Raw genomic sequence first — 12,786 nt, forward strand, 5'->3', positions numbered from 1 at the left:
GGCTGCGGGGCCTGGAGCCCGGGATTCGTGGGCGGCGAGGGTGCGAGGGGTCGCGCGCCATGCTCCGGGCCCCGACGGCGCGGACGCCCCCTCGCGCGCCCGCGGCCGGCGCGACCCGAGATCCCGGTCTGGGCATTGCCCCCCGACGGCTGCGCTAGGGAGCGCGGGGCCCGGCGGGGGGCGGCCGAGCTGGGCGCCCTCCCCCGGCGCGGAGTCCCCGCACCCCGGAGGGATGGGGCCGGCAGCCGCGGGCGCCTAAGATGCCGGCCATGCGGGGCCTCCTGGCGCCGCAGAACACCTTCCTGGACACCATCGCTACGCGCTTCGACGGCACGCGTGAGTCCGACCCTCGCCCACTAGCACCCGGGCCGCCGGACCCTCGCCAGGGCTCCCGCCTGCCCTGAACCCCCAGCAGCCCAGCTTGGCGCCCGCCTGTTCTCACCCTCTCCTCCCTACCCGCCCCTCTTGAGGCTGGGGCCATCGTCTCCTGGTAGGCGCCGTTTCCCCGAAGGTTCGGGGTCAACACTGCTTCAGGCGAGGCAACAGGACCAGAAGTCCCTGGGTGTGGGTCCTGGGATGCTCTCTGTTAGCTGGGTCTCGAACCCGAACCTGGTCAGTCTGACCCGTCCCACCCCTGCGTCTGGCGCTGTCGCAGCAACTACCCTCAGACTGGCGGGGGGTAAGGCGAGGCGGGTGAGCAGTGCTCAGGGACAGCTGAGAGGGCTCAAAAAACAGATTTAGAAAAGAGATTTGCAAACGGAGATAGAGTAGGCGGGACTCGGGAGAGCATGGTGTGTCCAAGCCCCGTGTCTCATAGCCTGAACCCCCTAGACTTGGGGAGGCCATCTAGCCCCAAGAAGATGGTCTGGGGACTCCCATCAGGACTGGCGAAGTTTGGAGAAGGCGCCCCAAGCTCTGGATCCCCGGTTCCGGGGGCTCTGAGCACAGGGGAAGTGGTGAAAGCCCCTCCCCCCTCCTCTCCCTCACATCCCCCGTGGGGCTTCCCAGCTCTCTGCCTAGGTCCTCCTTGGTCTCCGGTTCCTGATAGGGGGTGGGAGCCCAGCACTGAGCTCTCCCCCCTCTGGGCTCCTCCATCTGCTTTGCCAGTTTGCTTGGCTCTTGCAGCCTGCTGATTCAGTGCCCCCTACTCCCCAATACATTCCTGGCTCCTGGCTCCCGGCTCCCGAGCTCAGTCACCATTCTTACACCCCCATTCTTGATCACATTCACTAATTCCTGAGCCAGGTCAGGCAGCTAGGGCTAAAACACAGACAGCAGGATGTATGGTGGTCTGGGGTTGCCTCCCAGTCTAGGTGTGTCCCAGTGGGAGAAGCCAGACAGCCAACCTGGGTACCTGGCTAGTGGGTGAGCCTGGCAGAAGTAGAGGTGGGGCCGAGGCTGGCGCAGAGCTGGCAGTGCAGTCCTTGTTAGGGAATCCCCAATCCCAGCCCTTACCCCACATTGCTTAGGACACCCTCCAGAGGGCACAGTGCCCGTACAGCGTTTCATTCACTGACCTCAGTTCACACGTACTGATCCTTGAATGTACTCACACCTGCTGCAGGGCACTGACAAACAGGTGACACACACTGATTGCCATTCATAAACAGCCCGGCCCTAACACACACAGGATTCCTGGGGTTTGAAAAACCCACTATTTGGTTGCAGGTATTTGGGAAAGGAGGGGTGGTAGGCCTCCTGCCCCTTCACCCCACGCCTCCTCTGAGAGGTGCTCTCTTGCAGACAGTAACTTCGTGCTGGGCAACGCCCAGGTGGCGGGGCTCTTCCCCGTGGTCTACTGCTCTGATGGCTTCTGTGACCTCACGGGCTTCTCCCGGGCTGAGGTCATGCAGCGGGGCTGTGCCTGCTCCTTCCTTTATGGGCCAGACACCAGTGAGCTCGTCCGCCAACAGATCCGCAAGGCCCTGGACGAGCACAAGGAGTTCAAGGCTGAGCTGATCCTGTACCGGAAGAGCGGTGAGGGGCCACCTGGCCAGCCTGCCTCACCTTTGCAGTCTTACCCAGCCTGGCACCGGCCCCATCCACTGTCCCTCCTCCTTTCTGTTGCCATCTTCTCCATCTCCCCATCTCATCCCATCTTTCCATCCCCGCATCCAACCCCTTTTGCTCCATCTGACCTCTTGCCCGTGGCTCCCCATCTCTACCTGCCTCACCCTAGACTCAGCCTGCATTCAGTTCCAACCTTGGGTTTCCCGCATCCAACAGAAAAACATCCGCATTTCGGCAGGGCAGATCTACTGCGGGACAGGTCTGGCTGTCATGTTTGCTCTCCTTTGCCTCCGCCCCCCAATTCCATCAAGCCCTGCCCTCAGTGAAACTGGACTGCCAGCCCCTCCCCCAGGAAACCACTGGATCCTGCCTGTGTCTTGCCCAGGATGTCAGTGGAGCCAGGGCCTCTGTCACCTCAGGCAGTGCCAAGAATGGGAGGTGGGCTGAGTTTGTTTTTGTGCCCAGGGCTCCCGTTCTGGTGTCTCCTGGATGTGATACCCATAAAGAATGAGAAAGGGGAGGTGGCTCTCTTCCTAGTCTCTCACAAGGACATCAGTGAAACCAAGAACCGAGGGGGCCCTGACAGATGGAAGGAGACAGGTAGGTGCATATAGGTGCTGTGGTTGGGGTGTTGGGTGCTGCAGGCCTGGGCGGGGCCTTGGCACCCAGTCTGAGTATGGGGGTCCCCCATGCCTCCTGTATTCATTTCACTCCCACTCGGGCTGCCTGAGAGGCCTGTGCTGCTCTCATCTCCACGTGATTCCTCGGTATGGGAATATTTTTTCCAAATGGACAGATTGAGACAAAGTTAGAGTTTTTTGTTTTGTTTTTTTGTTTTTTGTTTTTTTTTTTTGAGACGGAGTCTCACCCTGTTGCCCAGGCTGGAATGCAGTGGTGCGATCTGGGCTCACTGCAACCTCCGCCTCCCGGGTTCAAGCAATTCTCCTGCCCCAGCCTCCCAAGTAGCTGGGATTACAGGCACACGCCACTACGCCCAGCTAATTTTTGTATTTTTAGTAGAGACGGGGTTTCACTATATTGGTCAGGCTGGTCTCAAACTCTTGACCTCGTGATCCACCTGCCTTGGCCTCCCAAAGTGCTGGGATTACAGACGTGAGCCACCCCGCCCAGCCGACAAAGTTGGAGTTTTTAAATCAACTTTATTAAGAAACTGAAAGCAAACAAACCCCACTGTACCCGTGAAACATTACTTTCTGACCAGTTAATAAGGTTGAGCACAGATCCACTAGGTTCCTCTTCCCTACAGCAAACCTGACTAGGGGTGGAGCTCTGGGCAAAGCCTGCTTTTAAGTTCTTTGAGTCTTCCCCCTCTCGTGTCCTCCAAGGCTGGGGCAGGCCTTTGGGCAGGTTACAAAACTGTCAAGGCCTCTTTGCCATTTGGGGATGCTGGGGGTGCTCTCCATTCCCACTCCCATACTCCCAGTGCTGGGTCTGCCTCTCCATGATGTCAGCCTTCATTGTCACCCTCTGGTCCCTGCACTAGCTCCTGGGCTCCTGCTGTAAGTTCCCACACCTCTGCTGATGGCCTCCTGCTAGTTCTCCACCCTGGCCCTGTGAGGTACCTCCTCGCTTCCTGTCCCAGGCCTTTCCCCATAGAGATCCTCTGGTCCAAACCTCCTCTTCCTGGAAGCAGACCCCAGAGGTAGTGTCTGTAAGCACTCCTAGGACTGCCCATTGCTGGGCTGGGCAAGCGAACCCAGGAAGTGAGGAATACCTGAGCCCTCAACTCTAAACAGTCTCTAAGTGGTCAATGAGCCAGACCAGTCTATGGGCCAGCAACTGTGTCCTACACCTGACCCGGAGCTAGGGCGTGTGGGCACACACCCATCATATTCATGGGCCCCTCTGCTTTTGCAGGTAGTGGCCGGCGCCGATATGGCCGGGCACGATCCAAAGGCTTCAATGCCAACCGGCGGCGGAGCCGGGCTGTGCTCTACCACCTGTCTGGGCACCTGCAGAAGCAGCCCAAGGGCAAGCACAAGCTCAATAAGGTGGGCTGAGCCCTGGGAGGTGTGGGAGAGGGGAGCGGCAGACACAGGAGATGGGGAAGGGGACTTGATCTACCACAGAGAGAATGTCCTAGGGGCCACCTAGGCCTTGCCAGCACTTTGGGGGTTGGGACTGAAGGATCACATGCCTGATCCATCAAAGGTACAGAAGAAAGTCCTGGCCTGGGAGGCAGGTGGGCCTTGGTTCAATCCTGGCTCCTCCCCTAAGCAGCTGTGTGGCTGCAGCTAAGTCACTTAACTTTCCTGATCTTTAGTTTTCTCATCTATAAAATGGAGACGCTAATGTCATCTCGAAGCAGATGTTGCTTCGAGAATGCAGGGAGAGAAAGGAGGTGGATGTGGGTCCCAGACTCTATCCAAACTCAGCTTGTGCCAATATTCTTTTCTCTCTGCCTGGACCTGCCGTGCTTCACTCAGGGGGTGTTTGGGGAGAAGCCAAACTTGCCTGAGTACAAAGTAGCTGCCATCCGGAAGTCGCCTTTCATCCTGTTGCACTGTGGGGCGCTGAGGGCCACCTGGGATGGCTTCATCCTGCTCGCCACGCTCTATGTGGCTGTCACCGTGCCCTACAGCGTGTGTGTGAGCACAGCACGGGAGCCCAGTGCCGCCCGCGGCCCACCCAGCGTCTGTGACCTGGCTGTGGAGGTCCTCTTCATCCTTGGTGCGTGCACTCTGCCCCTTCCACCCCACCCTCTGCTGGCACCCTGGGGCTTTGCTGGGGATAGTCCACGTGGCTTCTAGGGCCCTACAGTGCGCCCCTCGCCCTCTCTCATTTGTAACCTGTGAGCTTTGAAATCAGACCTAGGTTCCAAACATCTGCCACTTACAAGTTATATGACCCTGAGCTGGTCAAAGCCTCTCTGAGCCTCCATAAAATAGATTCCCCCTTTGTAAAATAGGCAAAATGATGTCTACCTGTTACAGTTACTGTGAGAACTAAGTCAGATGATATATGGAAAGGGCCGGGGACAGTGTCAGCTACTGAGAAGGTAAGCAGGTGTCCAGGCAAGAGTGGCTGCCCCCCAACCCCAGTGCTGACTCCCACCTGGATTCCCCACAGACATTGTGCTGAATTTCCGTACCACATTCGTGTCCAAGTCGGGCCAGGTGGTGTTTGCCCCAAAGTCCATTTGCCTCCACTACGTCACCACCTGGTTCCTGCTGGATGTCATCGCAGCGCTGCCCTTTGACCTGCTGCATGCCTTCAAGGTCAACGTGGTCAGTGTGGCTGGGCTGGCTGGGTGGGTGGACTTGGCCAGGGGACAGGCAGGGCCAGCCTGGCTGACCTCCCTCCCTCCCTCCCTCCCCGCATCTTAGTACTTCGGGGCCCACCTGCTGAAGACGGTGCGCCTGCTGCGCCTGCTGCGCCTGCTTCCGCGGCTGGACCGGTACTCGCAGTACAGCGCTGTGGTGCTGACACTGCTCATGGCCGTGTTCGCCCTGCTTGCGCACTGGGTTGCCTGCGTCTGGTTTTACATTGGTCAGCGGGAGATCGAGAGCAGCGAATCCGAGCTGCCTGAGATTGGTACTGGAGGCTCCCTCTGCATGTGGTGGGGAGGGAGTTGTGCAAACGTGTCAGAGGAGTGTGAGCACAAGTGTGGGTGCTGTGTCAGGGACCTGTGCAAGTCTGCATGTGTGCAAATCAGAGAAGAGAGTGTGCAGGTGTGAGTGTGACAACCACCACCATGTGACAGGCCTGTTCTCCAGCAGCTGGGCCTTGTGGAGAAAGCCCAAGGAATCCCAGTCGCCCATCCAAGGCCTCCTGGGACCAAATGTTGGTCACATTCCTTAAACCCCTGCCCCGTTGGGAAGGCCAAGCAGGGAGCCACTGCCCTCCAGGGTTTCTCTGACACCCAGCACTCTCCACCCCTCCCCCTGCATCCTCTTTGAAGCTTGATCCCAATACCTTGGCTTCCAAAGCCCCTGCCTTCTCTTGTCACCTCCAGTCCACATTGCTCCTGTCATCTCCAGTCCACATTTCTCCCTGCTGCATCTCTGCTCTCCCCCAGCCTAAAAAGCAGCCTTTCTGCGTCCCCAGCATCTTCACTCTCCTTCATGTCACCTCTCTTCCTTCCACAGCTCTTCCCTCTGCTCACCACCCACTCACATCTTAACTCCTGCTGGGAGGGCTTCCACCCCCACCCCTGCACCCAAAATGTCACCCGGAAGGTCACAGTGACCTTCTGGGGCCAAACCCTCATCCTCCTCGAAGTTCCTGTATCTGCCAACCACAGTTCCTCTCAGCTGTGGGTGATGCAGCCCTTGGCTGGCCTCCTCCCAGCTCCTCCAAGTTCCAGGGTCTCCAGACCTTTCCTCACAGCTCTCTTGCTTCACCTTGCTTTCCCTCGGCCATTCCACTGACACCACTGAGTGAACATCTCAACTTCCCCCTTTCTCTAGCCAAACCATTCCATTCCAGCTGTTTTTAACTCTCACTGTGCCTCAGGTCCAAAATCAAGCCCGACTTCTTCCTCCCCAGCCCTCCAGCCCTCTCTCATCTTCCAGGTAACTGACATTTAGCCGGGTTTCCAGGTGCAGGTGGCCTCTTATGACTGTCTGCTCCTTGTTGGAGTCACCAGGTGTCCAGGTCAGCCTTAGAAACCAGGTCTGACCAGTTCTCTGGGAACTACAAGGCTCCTGTGAATCCTCTCTCCCTCTCAAGCTCACGGGAGGCCTGTGTGTGTCACAAAGGGCCCACTTGAAATTTCCCCCGAGTGCTCTCACTGCTGAGCAGGTGGAAACCAGGACACTCCAGGCAGTGACAGCTCCTTGGTGCCTGCCATTCCCAGAGGAAGCCTGTGCTCTGCAGCTGCTCTGGGGTCAGATGACCACACGGCAAACACAGTCAGAGGGCCAGGAGACGGACAATGGTGAAACAAAGCCTGTCTCCACCACCCAGCCCCGAAGTGAGCTGAGACACCAAATCCCCAGGTCCACTCCCGCCCCCTGAAATGGGACCCAGACACCCTTGGTCTTCTGTCCATGAGGCTCCTGTCTTCCAACCACCTCACAGGGGTTGCTGATCTGACACTAAGAACACCTCTAGCTCCCAAGAGTCTCTGGGCCCCACAGGGTGGGCAAGGGTGGGTCGACCCTTGCAGATACACATGGTATTCTTTCACCCTTGACCCCTGAGTTCCAGGGTGGTTTCGTTCCATTTGGAGCCGGTACTAGTCTACATTTAGATACTTTACAAGTTCTTCACATCATCATCTCCTCTTTCTCCAGGGAGTCTGCCCCCTAACGGGGTTGGCACCAAACCCAGACCTCTCCAAGTCCAGCCCAGGCAGGAGAGCTCCTTGTAGGGGGAGGTGAGGCTGAGGTGGGTGGGTGGGTGGCTCCTCCGTGCTTCCTTGCCTGGGTTTCCTTTTCCACTGTCCATGATGTGGACAGAGTTCTTTCCCCAGATTCCCACTAGCCCAGTGGAGGTGGGCTGGATTTTCACAAGACTGTGCCGAGTATTGAGGGAGAGAACTCAGGGCACTCCTCAGTGTGTGAGCCCCCAGCCTCCGGGACAGCTCCTGCTGGCCTGACCCCGCCCCGCTGGAGGCACCATCCTGGCCCCAGCTTCAGGGGCTGCTGATGTCCCATGGCCAACACTTAGAGATCAGAGGCCTCCCTGCTACCCTTTCCTGTGTCCTGCTGCTTCTCCCCACCTTCCCTATTCTGGGCATCTGGCTTTGGGTGACTTCACCCTCAGAGGCCAACTAAACAGTGATTGTGAAGAATTTTGCGTACTCCATTGCTTTTTTTTTTTTTTTTTTTTTTGAGACAGAGTCTCACTTTGTCACCCAGGCTGGAGTGCAACAGCGCAATCTCGGCTCACTACTACCTCCGCCTCCTGTGTTCAAGCAATTCTTCTGCCTCAGCCTCCCGAGTAGCTGGGATTACAGTCATGCGCCACCATGCCCAGCTAATTTTTGTATTTTTAGTAGAGACGGGGTTTCACCACGCTGGTCAGGCTGGTGTCGAACTCCTGAGCTTGTGATCCGCCCACCTCAGCCTTCCAAAGTGCTGGGATTACAGGCATGAGCCACTGCGCCCAACCACGTACTCCATTGCATTCTTATAGCACACCTCAGATAACGGGAAGGTGAACCCCCACCTTGGTGCAGGTCTTAGTACATCCCCCTAAATTCCTTAGCCTGGAATGTAATGCCCTCACCGTTAACCCCACATTCTAGCCAAACTGAGCTATTTGCCTGTACTTGTCTTAAAATATCTATCTCCAGGTTTGGCTCGTGCCTGTCCCTCCACCAGGAATGACCCCCTCGGTTTCTTTGTATCAAAATCCTAACTACCCTTTGGAACCAAGCACAAATGTCCCTTCTTCCAGCAGCCTTCTAGCCCTAGCCCATGGCACTTGGTTCGAGCCCCCCTTCCTTCCTGCTGTGTGGCACCTCTGAGATGTAGCTCTGGCCCTATGTCAACTGCCCTTCTGAACTGGAGCCCTCAGGGAGCTCCTGTGGGGCCCCTAGCTCCTGGCACACTGTGCGAGGTTGCTGAATGAATGAGTGGGTGGATGACAAATGTGTCGGAGCCACAGGGACCCATATGCCTAAAGTGTTAGGGAGAGTCTGGAGTAGGGGGTCTGTGCTGAGGTGGGAGGAGCAGAGCACAAGTGGACAGGTGGGGTCCCACTGCAGCCTGTGACCCCAAGCCACAGCCACACATTTCTAGATCAGCCAATCTGCCCTGTCTCTCTTGCACCCCATGGCCCTCAGCTCTGCCAGGACCTCTGTGGACCTTGGGACCCCCCCACCCAACACCCTAGAGCTCCTGCAACCCTCCAGCTAGGCTCGAGAGTGACTTCCAGCGCACAGGCTTGGGAGAGACCTCAGTGCACAGCCCTACTCCGTGCCAAGGCCAGGTGGAGAATGTTGGGCTAAGGAGAAATCCAGCCTCTACTCCGTGGCCCAGTCTGGCCTGTGCCTGTGTGTGTGTGTGACTGTGTGTGTGTGTGTGTGAGACTGTGTGTGTGTGTGACTGTGTGTGTGTGTGCCTGTGTGTGTGACTGTGTGCCTGTGTGTGCGTGTGTGTGACTGTGCGTGTGTGTGACTGCACGTGTGACTGTGTGTGTGCGCGCGCGCCTGTGTATGTGTGCCTGTGTGTGTGCCTGTACGTGTGTGTGACTGTGTGTGTGTGACTGTGTGTGACTGTGTGTGTGTGTGCCTGTGTGTGTGACTGTGTGCCTGTGTGTGCGTGTGTGTGACTGTGCGTGTGTGTGACTGCATGTGTGACTGTGTGTGTGCGTGCGCACCTGTGTGTGTGTGCCTGTGTGTGTGCCTGTACGTGTGTGTGACTGTGTGTGTGTGACTGTGTGTGTGTGTGACTGTGTGCCTGTGTGTGCGTGTGTGTGACTGTGCGTGTGTGTGACTGTGTGTGCGTGTGTGTGACTGTGTGTGTGTGTGCGCGCCTGTGTGTGTGCGCCTCTGTGTGTGCCTGTGCGTGTGTGTGACTGTGTGTGTGTGTGACTGTGTGTGTGTGTGTGTGTGTGCATGTGCACGCACCTGTGTGAATGTATTCACCTGTGTGCTCTTGTCCACGAAAGTGTGTTTCCACCCCCCGCCTAAGTGACAGCGTGTAGGCACCAGTGTACCTTTGTCCCTCTTCCAAGTGTGCACAGGCCTTTTCAGTGTGAGTGGCTATGGCGAGGTACCTGTAAGGGGCACACATGTGTCCTTTGTCTTCTTGACTGTGTGGGACACACACATAGCCTTAACCGTGTGTGTGCATGTCCATGCAGGCGTACTTGGGACCTGTGTGTGAGGCTGAGTGGTTTGTGTGGCTGTGGGGAGGGATGAGGCTGAATGGGGAGGGGAGGGAGGGCCTTCTGGAGCAGATGGGCTCAGAGAAATGCAGGAAGAGGAGTCCTGGTGGGCAGGTGGAGGTGAGGGTGGAGGTGGCCTCACCATCCATCTTTGGGGTTGAGGCTGTGGTTGAATGCAGTGAGCACCCCAGTCCTTTTGCCCACGACAGCCAGGCCCTCCGACTGGGCCCGTTACCTGGGATGGGTGCCAGGCATGGGGGAAGGGGTGTGATTTCCCTTGTGTCATCCCCAGTGCCAACAGGAGCTGGCTGGGGAAATGGCAGACTCTTCTGAGGGTTGAGGGGGTGGAGAGGGGCGTGCTAGGCTGGCAGTGAAGGGGCAAAGCGGCGGGAAGCCATGGGGCTCGGTCTGTGTCTGAGTGTTCCCACCCCCAGGGTCCCGCATCCTCGCCCACAGTGTAGCCGAGTCTTCCTGCCTGCTCAGTCCCTTCTGTTCCCTCCTCAGGCTGGCTGCAGGAGCTGGCCCGCCGACTGGAGACCCCCTACTACCTGGTGGGCCGGAGACCAGCCGGAGGGAACAGCTCTGGCCAGAGTGACAACTGCAGCAGCAGCAGCGAGGCCAACGGGACGGGGCTGGAGCTGCTAGGCGGCCCGTCGCTGCGCAGCGCCTACATCACCTCCCTCTACTTCGCACTCAGCAGCCTCACCAGCGTGGGCTTCGGCAACGTGTCCGCCAACACGGACACTGAGAAGATCTTCTCCATCTGCACCATGCTCATCGGCGGTGAGCCCGGTCGCGCGCGTCTTCCCGGGTTCACTCCCAGACTTCTGCCCGCAGGCGGCGCCGTCCCACTCCCCGGAGGGCCTGAGGCCGGGGGCTCTTCCGCTTTAGGTGGCCGTGGAACTCCGGGCCGGGGATGGGGGAGACTCGTCGGGGCCGGGGGTGGGGGGAGACCCCGCCCCGTACAGCGGCCCTCGGGCCTTGCCTAGGAGCGTGCGGGGCCGGAGACAGATGAGCCTAGCGTGGTGTCAGGCCGGGCCAGGTCCCCAAGGTGACCCCCTCTCACCACCTTCCCCCAGCCCTGATGCACGCGGTGGTGTTCGGGAACGTGACGGCCATCATCCAGCGCATGTACGCCCGCCGCTTTCTGTACCACAGCCGCACGCGCGACCTGCGCGACTACATCCGCATCCACCGTATCCCCAAGCCCCTCAAGCAGCGCATGCTGGAGTACTTCCAGGCCACCTGGGCGGTGAACAATGGCATCGACACCACCGAGGTGCGGCCTCCAGGGCTGGGCCTGCTAGCCTTTGCTCCCTCAAGGGGTTTGCAATGGCCTAGAATTATCAGGAGTGAGGGAGGATGAAGAATGCAGAATTTTGGCCTCTGTGCCTCCCTTCTCTCTTGGGGGGACAGCGGCATGGGACAGAGGGCAGCTAAGAAGGCTTGGAGGGCCCTCTGAACCCCAGTTAGGTCTGGGGGCTTGTACTCACTGAGATGGGAAGCTGGGCTGCTCGGGGGGCTAAAGTGATTGAGAGGGAGGTGGAGGAAGCCCCTCGCTGCCCACCCTGTGTGGAGCTTGGAGTTGTGAGAGACGCCTCAGGTCCCTCCCATGCCTCCCCTGTTCCTGAGGCCTGCTAGGGTGGAAAGGGGCTGACTGGAGGCCACCTCCTCTTCTGCCACTCCCAACCCCCCCACCCCTGCACCTGCTTGCCCGCAGCTGCTGCAGAGCCTCCCTGACGAGCTGCGCGCAGACATCGCCATGCACCTGCACAAGGAGGTCCTGCAGCTGCCGCTGTTTGAGGCAGCCAGCCGCGGCTGCCTGCGGGCACTGTCTCTGGCCCTGCGGCCCGCCTTCTGCACGCCGGGCGAGTACCTCATCCACCAAGGCGATGCCCTGCAGGCCCTCTACTTTGTCTGCTCTGGCTCCATGGAGGTGCTCAAGGGTGGCACCGTGCTCGCCATCCTAGGTTTGTGAGGGTGGCAGAGAGGGCATGGGGGCACGTGTGTGTGAGACCATGGCCCTGATCTGTGGAAAACCTGGAGAGGGGACCTCCACAAGGCCACTGAGAGAGAAACAGCCAGGGTGGAGTCAGGAGTAGTTATGGAGTCCTGGTCAAAGCTCAGAGAAGCCCCACTGACTGCAAGGTGGCAGCATAAGGAGATGGATATGATATCGCAGGTGTGCCTGGGGCGGAGCGAGTGGAGAGCCAGCCTTTGAAAGGAGCCAGTCTATGGGGGACAGAGGGGAGCTGCCCCTCCTTCAAGAGGAAAATCAGAAGCTGGGGATGGAAGTGCTGGGGAGAGGGTCAGGCAGGGCTAAAAATGGGAGGAACAGAAGCTGTCCTTGTGGTCCCCCAGGAACAGTGAGATGTGACTTTCCTGGGGCAGATCACAGAGCAGGCCCAGAGCCCAGATGGGTGACAGAGCTCAGTCTCCAAATAGTCAGGGAGACTGGTTCTGGTGAAATGGTACCTACAGTGTATATACTTCACTTCTTGGCAAAAGAAGGAGGTGAAAAAGGAAATCAGTTCCCTAGATGCAGACGAAGAAATTGCAGGTGTGGAATGGACACAATAGTAGTGCTAATCACAGGGGGCTCACAGTGTGACTAGCCCTGTCCCAGTTCCTCACATGCTTTGTCTCACTCCAACCTCACAAAACCCATTATTCCTATTTTGCATAGCAGGAGACCAAGGTCAGAGAAGTTAATGAACAGCTAGGAATTGGCCAGCCGGGGTTGGAGCCCCATCCACCTGGCGCCAAGTCTCATGCTTCTTCCACGGGGCTCCCAGGTGCTCTGGGGGGAATTGGGACTGGCAGGGAGGAAGCCATCATTAGGAGGGTTGGACCTGCACCCTAGGATTTGGGAAAGCACATTCCATCTCTCAGGGAAACATAGGGCTGTGTCTGTGAAAAGCCACTAAAGGACCGGGCGCAGTGGCTCACGCCTATAATTCCAGCACTTTGGGAGGC

At 58.4% G+C, this 12,786-nt stretch overlaps 1 protein-coding gene across 2 annotated transcripts in view; it reads left to right on the forward strand.

Moving 5' to 3' along the window:
* KCNH3 (potassium voltage-gated channel subfamily H member 3) overlaps positions 1–12,786 on the forward strand; it is a 19,435-nt gene continuing 6,649 nt past the window's right edge. The window contains exons 1-10 of one of the 2 annotated variants that reach the window (XM_025402247.1): positions 1–336; positions 1,744–1,977; positions 2,476–2,610; positions 3,889–4,022; positions 4,458–4,701; positions 5,101–5,258; positions 5,358–5,565; positions 10,315–10,593; positions 10,890–11,089; positions 11,531–11,780. In XM_025402247.1, coding sequence (XP_025258032.1) covers positions 261–336; positions 1,744–1,977; positions 2,476–2,610; positions 3,889–4,022; positions 4,458–4,701; positions 5,101–5,258; positions 5,358–5,565; positions 10,315–10,593; positions 10,890–11,089; positions 11,531–11,780 — 1,918 coding nt within the window. In that variant the 5' untranslated portion in view covers positions 1–260. The remainder of the gene's footprint in view (positions 337–1,743; positions 1,978–2,475; positions 2,611–3,888; positions 4,023–4,457; positions 4,702–5,100; positions 5,259–5,357; positions 5,566–10,314; positions 10,594–10,889; positions 11,090–11,530; positions 11,781–12,786) is intronic. The other variant, XM_025402248.1, reaches the window with a different exon arrangement.

The sequence above is a fragment of the Theropithecus gelada genome, chromosome 11, assembly GCF_003255815.1.
Source record: "Theropithecus gelada isolate Dixy chromosome 11, Tgel_1.0, whole genome shotgun sequence".
NCBI classification, from domain to species: Eukaryota; Metazoa; Chordata; class Mammalia; order Primates; family Cercopithecidae; genus Theropithecus; species Theropithecus gelada.